Here is a 25,580-nt window from a genome sequence, read left to right on the forward strand (position 1 = left end):
GGATGAGGTTTTTAGCTGCACGTAAACATGAAAGCTCGTAAATTTAAAAATATTTATTTGATTTTTTAAAAAAAGAAAATTGTCAACGTTTGATGTCGCGATTCCGGTATTTGCATAGTATGGGGATCGTTGGTACTAGGATATATGTGAGATTGAGATAAAAGAGATGGGGACGAGGATTTTTATACAGGTTCGGGCCCCTGAATTATCAGGTAATAACCCTATATCCTGTTGGCCGAAGCCGGTTGTTGATCCTATTCACCATAATCACACCAGTACAATATTTGGGGTAGCCTATCTAACTGTTGTCGACTTGGCGGTCTGAAGATCTGACTCGTAGTCGACAACAGGGTAGTCTTCCTCCTCGAGTTCGTATTCGACGAGATCAGAGATAGCGTTAGATTCCTCTCTTCAGTTCCCGTAGGTACCATATCGGGTTTTCCTAGGCTTATCTCTGATGTCGATATCTAGCAGCTTGTCTTGGCGTATGTAGACTTCTATGTTGTCCGTGTATGTTGGTTGTGTCCCCTCTCCTCGTAGATGTCTCCTTGTCCAAGTAGAATTAGGGAAACCAATATGGATACAATCCGAGTAGTCCTCGTCGTTTCCATGTAGAACTCTGGTTGTCTTTCCTTATCCGGAACTCCTCCTATATTCGAAGGTTGTTTCCATATAAGACATGGTATGTGGTGGGTCCTGCCGAGATTTAGTCGACTACTATTTGGTACGTGGAATCCATAACCCTGACAAACATATATACATATATGCATGAGATATCGTTTAGCAATTCACGAAGTGTGCTCACAAAAAACTAGGATTTGTCGTTTATAGCTGCTGAAAAGGACTACTCACTCTCTCTAGGTTGAGGTTTTTTTTGGGACGGAGAAAGTAAACCGGTCAAAGATGTGCAATAGCCCGTTGTTACTTTGAGTCCTTCTCCTTGTTTTGTTAACTGTCTCTGTAATTGCCTTATGTAATTAAAATATATACAGCAGGCTTCCACCTACGACGGGATGTAAGCCAAGCCACCCGTGCACAGTTATACTCTCAGTTGATAAATGGTACGCCAACCATTCGGAGAAAACACAACGACTTTAATTTAACTAGGAAGGTAGCCCGCGCATATGCGCGGGCATCTTATTTAACTGTGTTAGAAATTTGATTAAGAATGTTTATGATTACTTTATTATGAACATGTTTAATTTTTCAATAATTTGTGTGATGCTTCTCTGAGTGCTAGTAATCATCGCTGGCGTATAAATTCTAAACTAAAATTACTTAAAACCGTGCAAATTTGGTTTTATAAGAAATATATATATGAAACTATATATCACTTCTACATAATGCATTTAATTTTTTAATATTTAGCATATCTTATTTTTGCACTTTCTAAACTATGAGTAACAATTTTTCTTTTGTATACTATATATGTTTTTATGAATTTTAGGATATATCAATTGAAGATATTTTCTATTGAAAATATGGCTAATACGACTACATAATCTAATTAAATAAGCTGAATATGTTGAAATATTGATTTAATTGTAATTATATAGTTTTGTATTATGAAACTATGGTTTAGCAGTAAAAGTTTTTCTATATCAGAAAATATATTAGAAAATGAGACTCTTATAGCTCTCAGCTCTCAAGTTGTAGTTTAGGGTTGTATACTTCAATTATGTTAGATTTTGTTTTCAACATAATGCCGAAAAAGTCAAATTTTCTATTATATTTTATTTAAAATTTTAGTTATTTTCATTGTATCAGTACTGCTAAAATATTTGAACATTGCTATTTAGAATGGGTTTCAAATTCAAAAAAAAGGTTAAACTTAGAAAAAAAGTTCAGTCTTAAATTATTTTTATCATGTTATTTTTTTTCTAGATTTCCATTTCATCAAGCATCCCTTAAATGCTTTGATCTCTACAATTTGGTATGTAAATATAAGTGGGTTAAGGCCATACAACTTGGCATGGGATAAAAGTATCCCTTGATTGTTTTCAACCTATTGTCTATGACAAATAGATCCTAGACGGGGTACACGTTATGACATGAAAAAAATGATATAATTAAAAGTTATTTTCTCTAATCTATTAGTGACATCAGATATCATATGTATAATTTAGATGTTATGATCATCTTAGGAACATTTATTTATCTTTAAAAAGATAATTTATTCATAAAAGCGCATCTAAGTATAAGTAAATAGCCCCTATTTGAATGTTAATAGAAATTAACTACTACCACTGTTGAGGAAAAATATATCAATATTTACAACACCAAATTATTTTCATTGAATTCAAAATTGAATATGTTTTTTATAATATACTTCCTCCGTTTCACAATGTAAGTCATTCTAGTATTTCTCATATTCATAGTGATGTTAGTGAATCTAGACAGCATCACTATGAATGTGGGAAATGCTAGAATGACTTACATTGTGAAACGGAGGGAGTAATTGTTTTGTGTTGAAAATGTTACTATGTTTTTATAAACTAATTCAAGTAATTTGACATAGACAAAATTTAAAATGACTTGTAATCTGAAATAGAAGGAGTTGGAAGAAGGTCATTAAATATTTAGCATGGTATAAATAATGGGTTGACCATTATTTTAATTGAAAAACATAAGGTGGGATATATTAATTTTTAATTAGAAATTTTAGTATTTTATTTTATTTATTGGAGGCTTCAAGGTGGATAGATGGGTCCACAATGTATTAAATTAGACAAATTTTGCTACAGGACATCGCGATTGTGTGTATTTAGCTCAGGGACACCGTGGAAGTGAAGCTTTGGGGAAAGACATCCCATAATCGTGGTTATTTGCTGATGGACACTGCGCCGTCTAGCGTAGACTTGCCGTGCTGACGTGGCTGACGGGAGGCTGTTTTTTGACGCGGTCGGACGTAAATACCCCTACGCCTTATCTCCTCTTATCCACTCGTTTGGCTCTATTCGCAAGCAGTACGGGTGGTAGAACCCTAGCCCTATTGATTCCACCGAAACAGTGCCCATTCCACCGATTCCGTTGCCCTCGATACTGGCTGTGCCCAGGCATTGTCGCCGGTGGGATGCAAGTTTGACCGGAGGTGATGGCTTCACCGTCGCAGGATACGGTGGAATCTGCGCTGGCGGCATCGCCGCCGATGCCGCCGATGCCGAAATGGATTCCGAAAGGGTCAGTTTGGATTCCTCTTATCTTTGATTCGTTTTTCCTCTCTTTGATTCGATTGGGATGCATGGTTTGGTGGATCTGATTTGGGATCCCCTTTTTCTCTTCATTTGCCGTCGCATTGTAGGATGGATATAGGAAAGATGTTTTTGACAGGCATTTTAATATCATGAAAGAGGCTTCCCCAAGAGCAATGTAATGGATTGAAGAGAATCACCAGCATTTGTGGGCAAGGTCTAGCTTCTCTACTTGATCTAAGTGTGACTATGTGATAAACAACATTGCAGAGATATTTAATAGCTGGATTAGACTAGAGAAGTCACTACCTGTAGTTGAGCTGGTTGACAAGATTAGGCAGATGATCATGGAGAGGATGTGTACATGGCACAAATTATCTCTTAAGTTGCAAGGCAATATCCTGGGAAATGTAATGAAACAACTCCATGACAAAAGTAGGAATCTCAACTACAATCACCACAAGAGTCTGCCATTTGTAGGTGAAGTCAGTGGTGCAAACAGGAACTTGACAACATGGAGACACACAGTGGACTTGACCAAACAAGAATGTAGCTGCAATGAATGGCAGCTAATAGGCCTCCCATGTAGGCATGCCATCTCTTTTATTGGATCCCTGAGAGAAGTGGAGCTAGAAGACTATGTCAGCCCCTACTATCCAGTGGCCATGTTCAGGGCTGCCTGTTCCACAACTGTGCCTCCAATGCCAGACAAGAGCCTATGGGAGAAAGTGGACACAGGATTCAAGATGTGGCCACCAATACTGAAGAGATCAGCTGGAAGACCTAGAACAAGGAAGTTCATTGGTGTTGAAGAAGGTGGTTCAGGAAAGAAAAGAAGGAGATGCAAGAGGTGCCATGGCTTTGGCCACCTACAAAAGACATGCAATGAACCTGTATATGATCCAGATGCCCCTCCCCCAGCTCCACCCAAGCCTAAGAGAGTTAGAAAGAAGAAATCTAAGCCTGAACAAGTGCCTACTTGTGGTAACAACACTATGTAAGTGTGTCATGTTTTGATCAACAATTTCAGTTGCCATTTTGTTTTTTTAATATTTGTTCAATATCTCTTTCACAGGCCTCCTACTGCTATTGCTGATAGTGCTGATCAAGCCACATCTACTGCTACCCCTGCTGCTGATCAAGCCCATGCTGCTGCTGCTGATCAAGCCCTTGCTGGTGGTGCTGCTGCTGCTGATCAAGCCCCTGCACAAGTTGCTATGCAGGTGGATGACAGCCCTGGACCAGTTACAAGGAGCAGGAGTGTTGCATCCCCAGTACATGCAAGTCCATTTAAAGCCAACAAAAGGAAGGCTGTGGTTACTAGGACTGCAAAGAAGCTGTAATCCAATGCTATTAGAGTAGGCTATTTTGTTGAAATTTCCAGCTGAAGTAGTACCAAGACTTGTCTTTTGTGTATATGTGAAATTGCCAGCTGAAAGACATCCCTTATTTTGCAAGCCATTACTTTAGCAACCTATGTATATGTTGCAAGACATGACTTCAGCTATCTATGAAAGTCCTACTGCTGAAATGGAGGAATGGTTATTATTCAGATAATTGCTACTTCATATGCCATATGATTCTGAAATGTCAACAACAAATATTTCCTGCATTACATCTCAAAACAAATATTTCCTGCAATACTGCATTACATGGTTCTACTTCATTACATTAAGTGCACAAATTTTGATTCATCACAATTCATCTCATTACTACATTACATGGTCCCACTCTCTTGTCCCAGAAAGTCACTGTAAGCTCCTGCGCACTACCACGGATGATTTCATCATCCAAGTCCTTCATCAAATCTATCAAGCTTATGGTGTCTTTATCTACAACCCACTTATGTAAAGATGAAACATGATAATCTTGGCTACCATTATCCATATACTCAACATAAGCAACAACCCTAACCACAACTCTGCATGCAGAGTTCAGATGCTCTTGAGGCAGGCCACAGATTTCTTTCAAATACTTCTCCATGGAACCTTTTCTGAAAATTCTTGTACAAATGCCTCATGCACTCTCTATGCTCTACTCCATTGTTGAACACCCTTGTCACTGCAGCATCTATGCCCTTGCCTGCATCAGTAGACAGTACTAGGCCTTCTGGAGATCCAATTGCCTTATTCAAACAAACCATGAACCATTCCCAGTTTTCCTTTGTTTCAGATCCAAAGACAGCATAGGCCACTGGGAACATCCAATTGTGGCCATCTATACCAATAGCTGAAGCCAATTGTCCTCTCCACTTGCCTGTTAACACAGTTGAATCAATGCCTAAATATGGCCTGCACCCATTCAAAAATCCATCTATACAAGGCTTCAAAGCAACAAACATTCTAATGAACCTATGCTTCTCATTAATCACATCATACTCTATCTCCACTATACTACTAGGAGATCTCTTCTCAATCTCAGTTTTAAAACTATACACTGCCTCAAAGCTTTGCTCCCAGCCACCAAGTATCTCATCTAAAGCTATCTGCCTACCATCCCATACTACATAGTATGACCAGGGTGATTAAATACTTCTCCTCCAAAGTCTTCTTTAGAGCAGCAGCCCCTATGGTTGGATCTTCTCTAAGCTTGTTGATAACCCTGTCCTTAACCCAAGAATTGATGGCCATGCAATTATTCTCCAATTTGCCTGTGCTAGCACACCTATGCTCATATGGCATCTTCTTTATCTGCAACCAAAAAGGGATAGTAAACATCCAAACCATTATTCAGTTGCAAAACTTAAATGACAGAAGTAAAACAAAAGAGCTACATACCTGCCAAGTTCTACCATCTGGCAACCTAGAAGCATGGATCCTCCATTTGCACTTCTTTGCCATGCAATAAGCTCTGTATCTTGTGGCCTCAGAGTAGGGAACTGCAAGTTCAACCTCTTTCAGGACAGCATATTGTCTCATACACCTGTTAAAACAAATTCCATCCTCAAAAGTAACACCAACTTCTATCCTTGGATTGTCTACATCAGTTATATGGATTAGAGGCTCACAACCCCTATTATCATTGACATCTAAATCATCTACTAGATCATCATTCTCTACATCACCATCAGATTCCTCAGGAGTGTAATCTGGATCATTAGCCTCATCATCTGACACCAGCTCATTGTAATTCTCCCTCTCATCACTAACTCCTACACACTCAACCTCATCAAACTCACCCCATGGATCTGGATTTGGCATTGATTGATTAGTAGCTTTGTCCCTGGACTTGCTATTTTTTTTGTGGGAACCTTTTTTGTGGTAGCATCTCTGGTAGGAACATTGTCAGCCTGACTTGCTTGTGTGGGTAAAACCATACTCAGTGGAACCACTGTTTCAGCTTCATCCACACAAGACACAATTTGGGAACAAGGCTCACTCACTGTCACATGCAATGGAAGCTTCCTAACATCCCTGTATTGGTTAAATGCCTCTAATAACACAGCATCAGAACAAATTTCTACATCCCTACCCACTCTCTTGTCCCAGAAAGTCACTGTAAGCTCCTGCGCACTACCACGGATGATTTCATCATCCAAGTCCTTCATCAAATCTATCAAGCTTACGGTGTCTTTATCTACAACCCACTTATGTGAAGATGAAACATGATAATCTTGGCTACCATTATCCATATACTCAACATAAGAATAACCACAATTCTACATGCAGAGTTCGGATCCATCCTACAATGCAACGGCAAATGAAGAGAAAATGGGATCCCAAATCAGATCCACCAAACCATGCATCCCAATTGAATCAAAGAGAGAAAAAACGAATCAAAGATAAGAGGAATCCAAACTTACCCTTTCGGAATCCATTTCGGCATCGGCGGCGCTGCCGCCAGCGCAGATTCCACCGCCTCCTGCGACGGTGAAGCTATCACCGCCAGTCAAACTTGCATCCCACCGGCGACAATGCCTGGGCACAACCAGTATCGAGGGTGACAAAATCGGTGGAATGGGCACTATTTCGGTGGAATCGATAGAGCTAGGGTTCTACCACCCGTACTGCTTGCGAATGGAGCCAAAACGAGTGGATAAGAGGAGTCTCCACCGTCCATGTATATGGGGAGTCTCCTTTGAGGTCATTTTCAAATTAACTGTACCTAGGGATGTACTTAGCAGCTAGCTCTACTTAAACACTCTTAAGGTCTCAACTAAACCACCACATCTGACATCACACACGGGAAGATGGCAGTGTCCCTGCTTCTGGAGCTTCTGCCCCAGCAATGGCAGCTCTCAATCACCAGCCTCATACTCCTCGCCGTCTCCGTCGTCCTCATCTTCTGGAGCCGGTGCCGAAGGAACCCCAGCAGCCGCCTCAAGCTGCCGCCCGGCCCGACGAGGCTCCCCATCATCGGCAACCTGCACCAGATCGGCCGTCTGCCGCACTGGAGCCTGGGGGCGGTGGCGGGGTGGCACGGCCCGGTGATGGCGCTGCGGCTGGGCACGGTGCCGGTGGTCGTGCTGTCGTCACCGAAGGCCGCGCAGGAGGCGCTGAAGGTCCATGACCCCGAGTGCTGCAGCCGGTCCCCGTCGGCGGGGCCACGGATGCTGTCGTACGGATACAAGGACGTGGCCTTCTCCCCCTACAGCAAATACGTCCGCGACATGCGCAAGCTCTTCGTCGTCGAGCTGCTCAGCATGCGCCGCGTCCAGGCCGCCTGTTACGGGCCCTTCTAATGGGCGATCGATCGCCAGCGATCGCGCTGGGCGATCAGTTGGCGCCCCCTCCCCCCTCCCCTATACTCCTCCCTCTTCTCCCCTCCTTCCTCCTCCCCTTTTTCTCTTCCTATTACAGTATAAACCACACAAAATTTTTTAAAAAAACAAAAAGTTAGAAAAATTTATGTATAGAAATACTATATATGAAAAATTTGAATTCAAATTCAAATTTGAATTCGGGTACGTAAACTTTTGACTTATAAACTTTAGGTCTATAAACTTTAGGTGTATAAACTTTTAGATGTATAGAAATACTATATATAGAAAATATTTGAATTCAAATTGAAATTTGAATCGGGTATGTAAACTTTTGACTTATAAACTTTGGGTCTATAAACTTTAGGTGTATAAACTTTAGATGTATAGAAATACTATATATAGAAAATATTTGAATTCAAATTCAAATTTGAATTGGATATAATTCAAATTCAAATTTGAAACGGGTATGTAAACTTTTGACTTATAAACTTTAGGTCTATAAACTTTAGGTGTATAAACTTTAGATGTATAGAAATACTATATAAAAAAATATTTGAATTCAAATTCAAATTTAAATCGGATATATAAACTTTTGACTTATAAACTTTTGGTCTCTAAACTTTAGATGTGTAAACTTGAGGTGTATAAATTTTAGGTGTATAAATTTACTAAAATAGAGAAGTAATGCGGTGCCAAAAAAAGAAACCATGTGGAGGGGTGGAGGGAGGGAGGGGATCGATCGCTACCCCATCCCCATAGCGATCGATCGCCCATCAGCATTCCCGGCCTGTTACGCTAGGGAGGCCCAGGTATTTTTATATGTGCATGCCTTTCTGTTTTACCTATCTATCCTAGACTCCTAGTGTATAGCTATATCTATATATCTATTATTATATCTATACTTAATTAAAAAATACGTTATCTATATCTATATCTATACCTATATATACCTAATATATATAATTAAAAAATACGTAAGGTTTCCGTAAAAAAAATTTCGTCCGTCCCTTTTTTTTCGATTCAGTTTTTCCGGTGATTTTTCGCTGTTTTTTTTCCGATTCGTTTTTCTTTCGTGTTTTTTGTCCGTCTCTTTTTTTTTTCCGAATCAGTTTTTCCCGTGACTGCTCGCTCTGTTTTTTCCGCTGTTTTTCTTTTTTTTTTCTTTCCGATTCGTTTTTTTTCGTGTTTTTTTTGTTGTTTTTTTCATTCGGTTTTTATCTCATCCAATCTATTGCACAGTTGCACTTCAATCTACTTCCTCTTGTGTTTTCTCCTCCCATCGATTGCAAAAATCGATACCCTACTCAACTCTTGTTATTTTTCTCACGATTTCCTCACCCCACTCCATTCTTATTATTTTTCTCATGATTTCCTCTTTTAATTCACTGGATTTAATCTCATTTGTTGATGATGGTCGGCCGGCCGTTTTTATCCCAATCCCAAATTTTATGGATCCGTTCACCTATCAAAAAAGATTTAGATTTGATGGAGAGGATCGGCTCCGCATATGGGCAAGGTACTATGTGATGAACCCTGAGTTCCTCTCGACACTCAAGGCTGTTCTTGGCCCGATCTTTCGGTGAGTTGATGATAACTACGATTTGGAAGAAACGTTGACGACCCGACTACAACCGTACAAGACGTTGCGTTGCGCCTTAGCGATCGATACACCTCTCCATGGGTTGTTGATCTTGCCGGTGCAAATCAACCTTATTCCTGCAAGCAAATCGAAGAAACAAGCAAGAACAAGATAAAAGCAATCTGAATTGCAAATAGGAGTTAAATACGAATGATAAGTTGGGGTTCCGAAGAACAAGCAGACGGACGGTCTAGCCGACACGCGCGCTGCAAGCAAGTAGCAATGGCTAAACTTCAATCTATCAAAAACCCGAGAAACTCTAAAGGGGTACCTAACTATTTAAGGAGGTGGGAGGACGACCTAAGGGAACCCTAGGGTCGTGCTCCACCTGGTTGGGGCGCACCCCACATGGGCCCCACTTGGGCCGGGGTCCCAGACGAAGTTACAAGCCCATAGGCCCATTATAGGTGACGCAGCACCTTCTTTTTGTGATTTCGGCCGACTGGGATGGAATTTGGCGATGAAGCTGGATCCATTGGAAATATGACTCCGAGAGCTTTCCATCAAGTACTCATGGACCCAAAACGGAGCTCGCATGCATATTTGGCGGCCGTTTGAAGTTGACACTGTAGGAGGTGGCCGAACTAGATTGCAGAACTTGGACGGCTTGATCTTGATGTGAACGACGGTTGTATCTATAGTAGCCATGGTCACATCACTATGCCACCGGATCTACACGCGGGTAGCCGCCAGATACGCCGCCGCCGTCGTAGCTGGCGTGAGATGCCACCATCGCCGCCGGATCCGCCGCGAGGAGCCATCGGCGCCATCGGATCCGCCGCGGAAAGGCGCCGCCACCACCGGATCAAGCCGTAGGAAGCAGTCGGCGCCGTCGGTTCCGCTGGATCTACCCGCAGGAAGCCACCACACTCCACCCCCCTCTCTCCTTATCCGCTTGCGAATAGAGTTGTGCCCTCGTCGTCTTCACGCCGCGCCAGCGTGATAGGAGGGAGAGGAGGAGAGGGACTGGCAACGCCGGTGAGGAGAGGGGAAGGGGGAGCAGGAGCGGCGGAGAGGGGGCGGCGCTGCCAGTCGGGAAAGGGAAGGGGGAGGAGGTGCTCGCGATGGTGGGATGGGATGGGGAAGTGTGATTAGGGTTAGTGTTTTTGGCACTGACGGTTTGATGGATATAGAATCGATCCGACCCGTCCATCAAAATGAATGGCACAGATCGATCCCACGTCGAGCCGGCCTCCATCTCGGGCCACCGCACTGCTGGGCCACGCACGCTTCATGGGCAAGGTGCGCAATAGCAGGCCGATAGGGTCCAATGGGCCTTTTCTTTTTCTTTTTTAGCACTTTTTTATTTCTAAGGAATATATTTTTTGAAGGCTCGTATCATGATAAACTAAACCGTAATCGTCTAATATTTTTATATTTATTATAATTTCAGTTTACCCATTGCAACGCACGGGTATTTTTTCTAGTATATATAATATGATTGTTTCTAGTGATACTTAGGGTCGATTCTTTTCTCCCCGTTACTCTCTCATATATCATATACACGCTTCCCGAACTTTTTAAATGGTACGTTTTTTAATTTTTTCTATAGAAAAGTTGCTTTCAAAAATCATATTAATTATTTTTCAAAGTTGCTTTCAAAAATCATATTAACTCATTTTTCAAGTATTTTAAAACTAGTACAATACTTAATTAATCATGTGTTAATTTGTCACTCCGTTTTACATGCCGAGGGGAAGAGTTTGGTAGGCCATTTGGAGTGGGACTTTTCCATAGCACGTAAACGATAAAATCATTAGCGTATGATTGGTTGTATTACAAACTTAAAATTATGTTTATTTGATTATGTAAAAAAAAGTTTCTATATAAAAAGTTTGAAAAAAAATATTGTGTAGCCATGTGGGAAGTGTACTCTCGATAAATGAGTCAGTTGTAAAAGCCAAACACACTACCGAACACAGCCTTATAATGCTTGGTTTGTAGTTTGTACTAGTAACCGGCCATAATAATACCTAGCCATGTTGGGATGGTAATAAAAATGTGTAGTTTGTACAAGTCTTCCCACATTTTTGGCTCAAAAACAGTTGACTTTTCATCTATCCGATGACGTAAGTCGAGATTCGTGTATTCCTTGGCCTTTAGTACACGGAAGTCTCCATGGTTTGAGTTGTGTCCACGCTGATTTCTAGTACAACTCCTAGTCACGAGGGAGTTTTAACTCCTAGTCACGAGGGAGCTTAAAATTATGAGAAACAATGGGTTAGTAACCAGCTTCTTATAATTTAGAAAAACTAGGTTTCTAAAATTGTAGTCTCTAGTTTATCTCTGGATTCTATAACTATATATTTTAAAAATTTAGATGAGAATCTACACTGTTTGAGGAGCTGGAGATCCTAGAAAAAAAGTTATAACTACGAGAAAACCCATTATCTCTTTTCTACTTCATTAACGTGAACTCACGTATTTTTTTCACTACCGCGACGGGAACCAAGCTGCTTTTTCAGTGCCAAAATAGTGAAGTTGTGTCACTACAAGAATCCAAGATTTTTTTTTTGGCGGCCAAATAAACAAAGCCGCCAATAGTTTATCTCTGGATTCTATAACTATATATTTTAAAAATTTAGATGAGAATCTACACTGTTTGAGGAGCTGGATATCCTAAGAAAAAAGTTATAACTACGAGAAAACCCGTTATCTCTTTTCTACTTCATTAACGTGAACTCACGTATTTTTTTCACTACCACGATGGGAACCAAGCTGCTTTTTCAGTGCCAAAATAGTAAAGTTGTGTCACTACAAGAATCCAAGATTTTTTCTTGCGGCCAAATAAACAAAGCCGCCAATAGTTTATCTCTGGATTCTATAACTATATATTTTAAAAATTTAGATGAGAATCTACACTGTTTGAGGAGTTGGATATCCTAGAAAAAAGTTATAACTACTAGAAAACCCATTATCTTTTTTCTACTTCATTAACGTGAACTCACGTATTTTTTTCACTACCACGACGGGAACCAAGCTGCTTTTTCAGTGCCAAAATAGTGAAGTTGTGTCACTACAAGAATCCAAGATTTTTTTTTGGCGGCCAAATAAACAAAGCCGCCAATATTATCTTGGCGGTCATAACTAGTTGTGAAGGATACACTACTGGAGGAGCATCTCTCCCGGTTCGCAACCCCCTTTACTCCCGGGTAGCGGACCGGGAGAGAGAATTCGGAACTCAAGATGACAGCCTTTAGTCCCGGTTCAAATACCCGGGAGTAAATATCCATCTTTAGTCCCAGTTGGTAATAACAACCGGGACTAAAGTTCCCCAGCCCCCCCGACAGGAGACTGACATGCCCTGTCACTGTCAGGGGGCGAACCCTTTAGTCCCGGTTGGTACACCAACCGGGACTAAAGATCCCTTTGTCCCGTTGAAGTTAAGAACCGGGACTAATAAACCACTTTAGTCCTGGTTTTTTTTGGAACCGGGACTATTGTGGAAATCACCCGACCCTCTAAAGATCACTTCTCCAGTAGTGATATAATTATTTTATTGAGGGTTATATATGTTGAATCACCAAGGTATATGAACATTTCCTTGTGCGTCATAGGAGATGGAAGAAAGTAAAAGCATAAAATGGTAAATAGAGAAATTACATCATAGCTACTATGATGATTTGTTTGTAATATTAAATGCATTTACACTAACTTTTTTAGATTTGCTTGTGATATTAGGTGACAAATACATTAGGATTATGTTAATGATTTTTATTGCTTGATATTCTTTTTATGTTACAATTTGTTGTTAATCATGTACTTCCTCCGTTTCACAATGTAAGTCATTCTAGTATTTTCCATATTCATATTGATGTTAATGAATCCAGATAGATATATATGTCTAGATTCATTAGCATCAATATGAATATGGGAAATGCTAGAATGACTTACATTGTAAAACAGAGGGAGTACGTAAAAATTGACTATTTTTGTCTGGAAAATATGCCAAATCGCATATAAGCAGGCCCTTATGATAAAGTCAACTCAGAACATTTCCCAACCTTGATGGAAATAAATTATATCAAAGTTGTAGATGCAGCCATTTTGAAAGGGTCAGGTGACATCGACATGCAGGATTAGATTAATCATCGAGCAAAATAGTGATAATTACTGTATGGAGTAGTAGATGTGAACTCATGATAATTATTGCTCCCTCCGTCAGAAAAAAACTCAACTTAGGAGGTGTACAATGGAGGGGTACAATGAATATGGACAAGAGGCCTAATTGGCACAGCTCCAGCTCCAGCTCCACCCCTCCTGGAGCTGGAGCTCAGCCAAACAGTTCCAACTCCACAAAAAATGGGAGTAGAGCTGGGTGGAGCTCTTTCACAAAATGAACTAGAGTTGTAGAGCTGGGTTTAGGCAGCTTTACAACTCCACTCCAGACCTAACTCCTTGAGTTAAATTTAGAAGTTGGAACTGTACCAAACAGGTCTAAGGTTAGGCTTTTTGGGACATAGGGAGTATGTATTAAAAATAACCTAAGTACTCATATGTGCAGCACCCTCACACAAACACATTTATTTTTCCTATTCTAGGTAAGTGTGTATAAAAAATTAGAATTGTACAAACTTATCGGATCGGACTATCACTATCGATTTGTGAAACAGAATGTGATGATTGTATGAGTTCTGTTTTCTCAACAGGCAGTGATGCTCCCCGAGTATTACTGCTGCATGGTTAGTGCCAATTCAAAAGTAGACAGTGATAGTAAAAAAACATACAATGATATTAAACAAAACAGACAGTGATTTTATATTATAAATTGTTTTGATTTTTTTATAAATTATTTTTTAAAAGTTTATGGAGAAATATAGTGACTCTTATAACATCTTTCATTAAATCTAACATTGAATATATTCTTATAATATATTTATTCGGTGTTAAAAATATTATTATATTTTTCTATAAATTGAGTCAAATTAAAACTCGATTTAAAAGAATCAAGATAATTATAATAAAAAAGGAGGGAGCAGCAATTTCGAACCGGTGCTTAGGGTGTTTTTCTGTAGTAGGAAATCCATGGAATGACATTTGGCCATGTCATGTTTTAATTAGGTCGAGAAGCTCATCGAGAAGCTGACCCGAAACGGGCGGAACGCGGTGGCCATCAACGAGCACATCTTCTCCACGGTGGACGGCATCATCGGCACGTTCGCGCTCGGGGAGACGTACGCGGCGGAGGAGTTCAAGGACATCAGCGAGACCATGGACCTGCTGAGCAGCTCCTTCGCCGAGGACTTCTTCCCCGGCAGCGTGGCCGGCCGCCTCGTCGACCGCCTCACCGGCCTCGCCGCGCGCCGCGAGGCCATATTCAGGAAGCTCGACCGCTTCTTCGAGCGGATCGTCGATCAGCACGCCGCCGCCGACGACGACGGCCCCGCCGCGGCTCGCAGAAAGGCGGACGACAAGGGCTCAGCAGGGTCAGACCTCGTGCACGAGCTCATCGACCTCTGGAAGATGGAAGGAAACACCAAGCAGGGCTTCACTAAGGACCATGTCAAGGCCATGCTCTTGGTAATTAAGTGTTACTGTAAACCTCCAAGATCACGGTGGGGTTTCCGGTATCTGTCAAGTTTTCTTGTTTATTCATCTGATGAAACGTAACTCAATTTCAGGACACATTCGTCGGTGGCATCACCACTACCTCAGTGACCTTGCACTGGGCAATGTCCGAGCTCATCCGCAATCCGAGGGTGATGAAGAAGGCACAAGACGAGATTAGAGCCGTCGTAGGCGAGAAGGAGCGGGTGCAGCACCACGACATGCCAAAGCTAAAGTACCTGAAGATGGTGGTGAAGGAGACCTTCCGCTTGCATCCCCCCGCGACGCTACTCGTTCCCAGGGAGACCACACGGCACTTCAAGGTTGGCGGGTACGACATCCCGGAGAAGACCAAGGTCATCGTGAACGCGTGGGCAATTGGCAGGGACCCGAACATCTGGAAAGATCCAGAGGAGTTTATCCCAGAGAGGTTTGAGGAGATGGACATTGACTTCAACGGGGCACATTTCGAGCTGGTGCCATTTGGCTCTGGCCGTCGGATTTGCCCGGGGCTGGGCATGGGAGTGGCCAACATCGAGTTCATCTTGGCAAGCATGCTTTTTTGCTTCGATTGGGAGCTTCCCCATGGGGTGAGGAAGGAGGATATCGACATGGAAGAGGCAGGGAAGCTGACGTTCCACAAGAAGATACCACTCTTACTAGTCCCAACTCCCAACAAGGCACCAAACTAGTGATCGAACTGATTAATTAGCAAGGTGATCAGAGGCTTGCTGTGCAACTGTGTTGCACTTTTTGCCACAGTTAATTTCAGTATTATTCCAGTAACTTTTGTATAAGTGCTTCGCCATTTCTGTCTTTATAAACTGTTGAATGCTTTCAAGAAAAAAAAATAAAAATGTAAGGGAAACAATGATTGCACTTCAGTTTATGAAACCATCCTTATAGGGCGACGGCGTGACGTAGTTCCTGCGGCAGAGTTGCTGGTGGAGATGGGGGGCGGTGCGGAGGAAACCGGCAGGAAGGGCAACGAGCAGCAGAGTGGCGAGTGAAGGGGGGCGGGGTGGGAGTGCGGGTTGGGGTGTGGTTTGCGGTGCGTGACAGAGTGGGGAGGGGGAGCGATGGCGGTGCTAGGGGAGGGGAGCGGAGGGATTTCATGATTGGGAATCAGGAAGAAAAGTGCAACGTGATTTCAGGGATGCTAGGTGAGAGAAGGTGATGCTTGCACGGAAGCTATTCCGAACGTTAGACCTCAGTGAGATAATCTGGACCGTTCCATGAGGAATGAAAGAATGATTAATGAGTGAAATCATTTGTTGAATTATAAGGTAGATATGAGAGAGATTAACCGAACAAACCGGCTTTAGTAAAGGAAAGCAGCATGGAAGGATAATGTTGAATATGATGGTGGAAACACCATCAGGTCTACCATTACATCCATCAATGGATATATATGTTTGGTATATAGAGATTAGAGGGAGGAAGGCCAGTTAAAAAGTTCAGGAGTATATCATTCATATACACGTACCGTAGGAAGTTAAATATTTAATTCTTTTACATTGTTCAGACATCAGAAGTGCACTCTAAAGAATTACAGGCGAAAAATGGCTTTGCTGATCACTGGACTTACAATGAAACTCCACAACACAAATCTGTCGTAGTCTTAGAGTATAACAAAACATGCTTCACAAGCAAAGCCTGGTTCACTCTTTCTTCGGTGGGATATGGTTGCCACCAGTTGCAATTTTGAACAGGTAGAACGCAGACATCAAAGCACTGCAATAACGTAAAAGTTAGCTTCATAATGCATACATATTGTATTTGCAAGAGGAATACAAATGAAATATCTGCAAACTCAGAAAGTTTTCAGAATACAGCGATGGAAGTGTATACTAGTTCGGAGAGGGTTTTACCTGAGGCCAGCAACGACACCAGCTGGCATTATCTTTGAAGTCTCAAGGTATCTCTGCCCCATAACATAAGTCAAAGCTAGTGCACATACTGTTCGACAAAGCAAAATTTTACAGTTAATAAAGACAAAAGGACAAAGCAATGAGGTAAAGTGCAGGAAAAGGTGGACGTAAGGTAAGAAGACAGAAATGAGGTGAAGTGCAGGTCTGCAGGAAATGGTGGATACATTTTTCGGACAAAGTTCATTCCGTGGTATATTTCCTTCTCAGTTCCTTTCGTCAAAACTGATTTATTAACTTAAAGCAAGGGTCATTAGCTTAAATGAATCATTTTCTAAAAAATAGCTTAAATGAATGATACTGATGAGATCTTTTCAGCTCCTACTAGAAGCAATACTGCGAGAACTAAATATTGCTAAAAGGAAGATCTGAAGATACAGTCAAAGCATTAAACACAGGCAACAATGCTACAATTTATATTACAGTCCATTGAGTTAGCGAATCTAGATCTGACTGAAAGGTGGAATGTTTCAATAAAACATGTGCACATTAATTAAACTGCACATACTTTTACTGCTTTCCATTGTCAATAAAGATACAACAACATGCATAGATGATCTCTCTAGCAACAAATTTAGTACTGAAATTAACAAAAACAAAAGTATATACAGTATACAGTTACAAACTCTAACAGAGATCTAAATAGTATATCATTCTTTGCACTAATTGGAGGCCTTCCTAGAATAGCCCCATGTTAATCCTAGATTGGTAACTAAGAGGCAAGAATTCGTACATTAATAAAAATTATCTAGTTGATAAAACGAAATAAAACCAGCCATATAATATATTTAACTATTACATCCTACAGATGTCCCTAATCAATATGATGAGTTTGTTCAGATTCTATGCAAGTGTCGAGACTCAAAAGTCCCACCAAACAAGAAAATAATCAAACCACCATGTGCACATACTTAACGGAGTCCGAGTTGATCACAAAAGCTATCTGGCATGCAAACTAATTTTCATCAGATATCAATCTGCAAACTAAATACAAACATCGTAGAAAAAAATTCAATATCTAATATACCTACACTAAAACATGCTTTCCATGCCCTGGTTGACTAGTACTAATAAAATTTGCAGAGAATGAATGAAAAATGAGCTACCATGTAAATTCAATAAGGCATTGAGAACTACTGCAAATCTAAATACCATACTCTGTTAGGGAATATCTGAGAGTGATTAGCAACTATTCAGGCATTGAGGACAAATGTGTTCAACATTCTCCAATGCTAGATTCACTAATTTGGCTATGATCAATGCCTATTGAGCAAAATCTGTAAATCTTAACAATCGCACCAATGCAATCAATTGCCGTCGTTGTAAGGGAGCAATTTAGATAGCAATGAATTCAGTAGCTACCAGCCTTTATTATGGTGTCCCATGAGATGAAATGCCTCCTTGCTGGAGACTGGGGAGTCATTAGTAGCACTAGATTATCAGACAATGGGTAATTGAAGCTATGACTACTGGATTCAGAAAAGGTGTTTAGTTTTGTCTTCATACAAATGCAGGACTATCACATAGAGACAGATTTGCTGCCGCACTGCCTTTGGCAGTATGAGAGGAGGATCCTGGTATCCATTTCCCTGCTGCCCACAACAATCTGAACGAAATTGACAGGAATTCCCAAGTGCTTACCACTGAGAACATCCCTCCCTTGAAAATGCAGCCAAAGTGATATTCCTAAACACATCTATACGTCCATAAGTGCCACAGAATCCTAACCTTAACAAAGTCAAGTTGCTAGACTACTAGAGACGCCACCATCGCCATCTATCACTCCATTTCACCACTAAACTGCACATCCCGACATGGTATAACACCCAAAATACATGCATAGCCTTTTTTGGGGGCAAAATTATGCAGCGATCCACCACTGCGCAAATTCAAAAAATGCGATCTGTACTTCACCTCCATCCATAGCACGATTCCAAGAAGGCAGGATGGAGACGAACCAACCATGGAACATTTGCACCGAGGGCAGCGAAAAAATGGAGGACGAGGAGGGGGCGTACGGGTCTCGAGGGCGAGGGCGAGGTAGGAGTTGCGGCGCTTCTCGAAGGCCTTGAGGCTGACGAAGCCCGCGAGGAGGAGGAGCGCGCCGGCGCCCGCGCCGCCGGCCAGGGAGGCGGTGCTGCCGCGGCGGGCGTAGCCCAGCACGCCGCCGGCCAGGACGGCGAAGCCGTAGGGGATCGTGAAGCAGAAGTCGTGCATTTCGCTCTCTCGGCCTCCCTCCCTCCTTCTCTCTTACCAGATCTCGCCCCGCCTCGCCGGTGAGATCTCGAGAGCAGTTTCTTCTCTCTCTCTCTGACTCTCTCAATCTCTCTCGTACTCGCTCTCGCTTATTTTTGGCTAATCCGTGGTGCGCCGCGGAGAGAAGTCGTCGATCGGTGGTCGGTCTGGTCTGCGGCGGGAGGGGCACTTTCGTCATTTCGGGCGGCTAATCGATGACCGGGAGGGAGACGGAGAGAAGAGAAGTGTGCCACCCACTCGCCAGCCGCCTTCATTGCAACGAATAAAAAATGCGGCGTTCACATGCATTTGCATTTCTTTTTTCAAAGAAAAAAAAGGAAAGAGCCACTATATCAAAGCTGGGCATGTGCCATGGGCAGCCAGATTTGAGAAAAGCTAGTTTGAGGCATATTATCTGTGCAATTTTCATGCTCGTGTTTAATTACGCCGTAAATTTCAATACTCACTTTGTTCTTTTCAAAAAGGTATATTCAGCTTATACAGATTAAGAATAAGATGGAAATACAATCAAATGTTGAATACTCCCTCCGTCCCATAATATAATATAATGGATTTTGAGATTTTGCTTGCAATGTTTGACCACTCGTCTTATTAAAAAAATTTGTGCAAATATAAAAAATAAAAAGTTATGCTTAAAATACTTTGGATAATAAAGTTAGCCAAAAAAAAATTTGAATAAAACGAGTGGTCAAACAGTGCAAGTAAAAATTTAAAATCCCTTATATTATAGAACAGAGGAAGTATTAAACAAAATGATAGTATTACTCTTGTTTGAATACTATGGGAGTATAGTGATTTGTAGAAAAAGAAAATTTTGTCACCATTTTTAATTGGTTTGATGTTCACGACGTCATAGATCGTGAGTCGTGACACTACTAATTCCGTATTACCTCACTCAACTGCCATAATACCTCTGTAAACTTTAATACCGAACACAAATGTACATATATTAAAAACACATTCGCTTTAACCTGGCTTGTCTAAATGAAAAAGGTTTTCACCAACGCGTAAATGCATAATGAGTCAAAAAAAATTTAAGAAATGAGTACTCCGTTTGTTCGTATTATAACTTTGTGTTTGTTATTGGGGTTAGAACTAATCCTCTAACAGAACAATAGATTAATATATAATTAAATAAATATTAGTCAAAAAAAAGCTTAAAAATATATTAGATTAATATTTAAAATAACTTTTCTATAGAAAATATTAAAAAAACATAGTTTATCAGTGCGGGAAACATACGCATGAAAAATAATATAGTGGAAGTTAAGAAGGGGTCAATGTTTTAAATAGCAAACTAAGACATTTAGCGGTTAGCTTCTCAAACAGCTATAGCGGGCTAAATGGAGCTATAGCGGGCTAAATTGTACATGAGAGCAAAAAGCTAGAACCCTTCTCAAAAAGCTATAGCGGGAGATTTAAAACCCTAAAAGGGGTATATTCGAATTCACCTAAGTCGCTTTGATTGATTTTTAAGTTAAACTTCGATTAAGTTTATAGAAAAATTTAGCAATATCTAAAACACCATTTTAGTTTAATTAAATGTAACATTGAGTATATTTTGATAATATGTTTGTGTTGTATTGGAAATATTGCAATTTTTAAAAAATTTAATTAAACTAAAAAAATTAACCAGGGGAAACAAAATATCCTAATCCCATTTTATTACCTTGGTTCCCGTCAAATCCTTGGATGGGAACCAATGTTCCCATTTTATTACCAGCACATCCCATGATACCAAAACGCCCTAAAACCCTAAAATCGAGCAAACACCCTCGCCCAAGCCGGCCGCCCCCAATCCCCTACTACAGGATACAGATTGCACACCGGGTCGGCCGGTCCATCCATGGCGGCGAACCAGGGCGAGGCGCATCGGCGGGAGCCCGACCAGCGCCGCCCCATGTGCGGCGTCTGCACCAAGCCCCTCCGCCTCTGCCTCTGCGGCCGCCTCCGCCGCCCGCCGCTCGACACCGCCGTCGGCGTCACCGTCCTGCAGCACCTCATGGAGGTGGGCCACCCGCTCAACTCCACCCGCGTCGCCCGCCTCGGCCTCCGCAACCTCGCCGTCGCGCTCGTCGGCGACGTCAACCACCGCGCCAGCTTCCACCTCAGGACGCTCGACGCCGCCGCCGCCGCCGGCGGTGGAAATCATGACCGTCCCGACGGGCCCGGGGAGATTCAGGTGCTGGAGGGCGACGGTTTTGGCGGCGGAACGGGAGGCCCTGCTGGTCCTGTGCAATGCGAAGGTGAAACATTAGATTCTGCAATATGCTCTAATGGAATTTCTGGCGAATCGGGTGGAGCAGTTAGTTGTGCAAGGCGTGATTATGTGACGAAGGGCATCAATGCTTCTAGTGATTTGGGTGTGAAAACTGCGAATATTCGAGGTTCTAGCGATATCGGTGGTGAAAAATTGGATCTTGTGGATATCCCTGATAGGATTGGCTTTGATTTGGATGGAGAGATCTGTAGTGTTAAAAGCGACTTAGGTGGAGGTGAGGAATTGGGGTTTCAGAGTATGAAGAGGAATGGATATTGCTCAGATTCTGAAAGACTGGGCTCCTCAGCTAACCAGACAGGAAACTCCTTTGTTGATGGTATCCACGGTGAAAATCATCACAGTATTGGCGAGGTAAATGGTAATCTCCCTCGTCATTTAGTAGAAAACGCCTCAGAATTTCAAATGGCAACTGCCCAAAACTGCAATGGTATACCTAGAGAAAATGTTGGAACTGGTGCTGCTATTGGTCAAGGCTGGACTGTGAAAAACATGGATAAGTGCTCTATTACCTATACGGAGAAGGAACTCAAGATTGAAATTGAGCGTGGTGTGAAGCCCAAAATCAGATGGTTGTCAAGAGGTCCACTTGGTCAGTCAGCTGTCTCCAACGGTTTTACTGTCACGAAAATACAAATGAAGAAGTCAAAACAAACTGGGGAAGTTTCGGTGTTTGAGGAATTCTCAATCACCATACCACCAAAGTCAGCTCTGCTATTCCCGTGCCAGCGGGCAATCAGCATTGATGCTTCAGACTGTCAGTTACAACATTTGATTGTGTTGGATGGAACTTGGGCAAAGGCGCAACGTATGTACCATGAGAATCCATGGCTACAACTTCTGCCACATGTGAAGCTAGAATCAGATGGTGTTAGCTTGTATAGTGAGGTGAGGCATGAGCCAAGGGCTGGGTGCTTGTCTACCATTGAGAGCATAGTTGTTGCCATGAGGAAACTTGGAGAGGATGCAAAGGGACTGGATGATCTGCTGGATGTTTTCGAGTCAATGATTGCAGATCAACGGAGATGCAAGGATGAGAATTGGAAACAAAAACTCGAGTCCAAGACATAAGGTGGCCCTGTTTTTCTTTTGTTGTCTAATTCTATTCATATGATTTCTGGATGCATTTTTCTGTCCAGATGTCATCTATATCATGATTTTATACTAGGGATTTTCGTTTGCTGAAAGCAACTGTCTGAGATATTGTACTTTTGAACTGTCACCATTGCTTTCAATCATAGTGGCAAAAGCTGACCATTACCCTAGTTTACAAATATTTTGTGTTGGATACAACCTTTTCCTTGAGTATTGCAACACTTTCTAGTCTACAATATACTGAATGAGTTCGTTAGACATGGTCTAATCAAGATTTCTTCATACCTTTGTTTGGTCATGATCGATCGAAATGGTCTGATCTTTTTCTTGAAATTTGGTTGATATATCGTGTGTCCTACTCAACTTTTGCTCTCCATGCCATGGCACATGTGTTCTTCTGTCTCGAAGCAATAAAGCAACTATGACTAGAATTTTGGTTTGTATTGAACGTGTCTTCTACTGAATTTCACCTTAGAGACATTAGCAAAATCAGCTGTAACATATATTTCATATCATGACTCGTCCAGTTACATAAGCTAAACATTACTGAGAATGTCATTCACTTGGCGATAACCTTGTCGCATACATACAGAAATATCTTGCACAAGCTACAGTATCTTCAGATTAGGCAATACTCAAATACGGTAAAAAGCTTCTTACATGCATTCAACATCAAAATCTGGTTATAAAGGCTAAATATGTTTTATAACATAATAGCTTGATTATTTTTCTTTCAGCATTCACAAATGTATAGAAAAACATGGTCTGAGAGTATGATCCAAGACTTCTAAATACATTAGAATTAATCTGATACAGAAAAAAGAATGTCTAAGAGTAGTAGGATAACTGATTGGTCTTCATGCTACTCTATATGATAACTCAATGTCTGAGAGTAGGATAAGTTAATACATTACCTTTTGATTTAGAAAAAAAATGGTTTTGGATTTAGCCTGGATAACTGAATGGGATGGCCTCATCTTTTCGCTTATGCTTATTAGCCTTAAATTTAGAGTTGATTTTAAATTTTTTTCATCGTAGTTTATTTTTCAGCCTTTGCATTTAGATCGTTAAAAACACTACATAAAAATTTTATTCATAATTTTTTTTATTTGCAAATATGCCGTTTCGCTTATGCTTAAAATCAGCGAATCGATGGAGCTGTTCAATGCTACTCTATAGGGAACTCCGATTGCTTTTTAGTTTACATTTTATGGTATCATTCATTTGAGATCCATTGCAATGAAGTATGATGACCAAAGCTTGACATCGCTAGCTGGTATTGGCTCATCATTGAGAAGCTTTAGCAAACTGATCATCTACTTAAGAAATAACTTCGATAAGTTCACGTTTGCATGTTGGATGGAACGTCACATGCAACAACATTCTGGCTGCACCTGCACATTAAACATGAAGTCAGGTATATCATTCAAATATCCAAATGCACATAGCCTTTAGGACGAGGACTTGTAAAGAACAGGAACACACCCACTACCGCCCTGAAACTTGTACAGCTGCATTGCTGGTGCAATCTGTACGAAAAGTGAGGCTACACCTTGATGCTCCATCGTCTCACATGTGCATATTGCTTTGATTTCTGTCTCATGTCCTGATGTCTATCGAATGAAACCAAACCGTTCAGAAAAGCAAAATGAACTGGTATTGATAATTACCAGATGATGTATATATCTAATTTGCGGTTAGGTAGAAAATTCATACTCGAGTTGAGAGAGGTAAGCAGTAGACTTTCTCCTTTCCAAACATTTTCGAGCGTCGCCTTGTCAACATATTCCAGCGGGACGGTTTTTTATCTCTTTTTTCAATTATTTTTACCAACACGGTGTACTTTAATAAGATTACATTCGCCATTACAAATTAGTAAAACTTCTATTTTTCTAATCAAGACAGTGATTTCATTATAAACGCCCCACATTTTCTACTGCTGTACCGTAGAGCAAAATTTTTGCCCAAAAGAATGCTGACCAGGTGATATTTTTCACGCAGGTAGTATTAGTATTGCACACTATCAAATTATCGGTTGACATTATTTTTCGAGGTGACATGGCCCGTATAAAAATCTCCCATGACCAGTGGGACACGCTTCCGAAACTACTAGACAGTGCATTTTTTTTTAAAAAAAAATATGTGCATGTTGCTTTAAGAAAATCATATCAACCAATTTTTCAGAATAGCTAATACTTAATTAATCATGTGCTAATGAGTCACTCCTTTTTATGTGTGTGAAGGATTAGTTTCCAACATAGAAAAAATTACAAGGTCACCACCATGGAAGGCAGTAGATAGGAAAGAAAAAAACCATCACCACACACTAACAACACCTACATAGAATCTAGGAGAAGGCTAGCACTGGACCAGCCGCCGCTAGATCAACAAAAAAAAAAAGAGCTATAGCTAAACCACCCAAAACCAATACCTAAGAGCCGAACACCGCACTCAACTATATCCACGTCTTTGGGATTGGAGGGGAGAGGGTGAGAGAGAAGAATGGAACCGCTCTCCCCCACAAGACCCACCAATATGGCCAGTTTGCATTAGCTAGGGCATCGTCACAAGAGGACAAATATCTAGAGAGAGCACACACAAACTGCCTGAGAGAAATTTTGGTCAGGGGCCTCCTAGACGATGTCTCTAGGGAGAAAAGCGTCAATGAGCACCGACGCCACTGTCCGTTCGAGGTTTCAAAGAGAACTAAGACAGGTTTTCACTCGGCAACTCCACAAGAGGGGGAGGGACGGCTTGATAGCGCCACAAGAAGGAAAACGGCACCCAAAACATCATTGTTGTTGGCCCGGCAAGACCGAGTTAGGTTTTACACTAGACGCATGCCAAATGTCAATCCACAGCCAACGCTCCATTGCTCCACCACCCAGCCAACCTCCGTCAGCGCATGGACATCGCTATACAAGCGCCCCCCACCAACAGCCTC

At 41.4% G+C, this 25,580-nt stretch overlaps 3 protein-coding genes across 3 annotated transcripts; 2 read left to right on the forward strand and 1 right to left on the reverse strand.

Moving 5' to 3' along the window:
* The first annotated feature begins 7,380 nt into the window (after positions 1-7,380).
* On the forward strand, positions 7,381-15,771 carry LOC127766310 (4-hydroxyphenylacetaldehyde oxime monooxygenase-like). Its single transcript, XM_052291388.1, has 4 exons — positions 7,381-7,855; positions 8,671-8,702; positions 14,594-15,052; positions 15,154-15,771. Exons 1-4 carry the CDS (start codon positions 7,381-7,383, stop codon positions 15,769-15,771), a joined length of 1,584 nt encoding a protein of 527 aa, XP_052147348.1.
* Positions 15,772-16,527: 756 nt separating this feature from the next.
* LOC127768713 (protein FATTY ACID EXPORT 5) lies at positions 16,528-19,442 on the reverse strand. The gene is made up of 3 exons (XM_052294342.1): positions 19,026-19,442; positions 16,951-17,038; positions 16,528-16,813 (listed from the first exon to the last, which is right to left on the reverse strand). The coding sequence occupies exons 1-3, from the start codon at positions 19,222-19,224 to the stop codon at positions 16,741-16,743; spliced, it is 360 nt and encodes a 119-aa protein (XP_052150302.1). The 5' UTR covers positions 19,225-19,442; the 3' UTR covers positions 16,528-16,740.
* A 1,563-nt stretch (positions 19,443-21,005) lies between these two features.
* Positions 21,006-22,815, forward strand: LOC127768707 (uncharacterized). Its single transcript, XM_052294336.1, has one exon. The coding sequence runs from the start codon at positions 21,110-21,112 to the stop codon at positions 22,610-22,612; it is 1,503 nt and encodes a 500-aa protein (XP_052150296.1). The 5' UTR covers positions 21,006-21,109; the 3' UTR covers positions 22,613-22,815.
* Positions 22,816-25,580: the final 2,765 nt, after the last annotated feature.

The sequence above is a fragment of the Oryza glaberrima genome, chromosome 3 (assembly GCF_000147395.1).
Source record: "Oryza glaberrima chromosome 3, OglaRS2, whole genome shotgun sequence".
Classification (NCBI taxonomy): domain Eukaryota; kingdom Viridiplantae; phylum Streptophyta; class Magnoliopsida; order Poales; family Poaceae; genus Oryza; species Oryza glaberrima.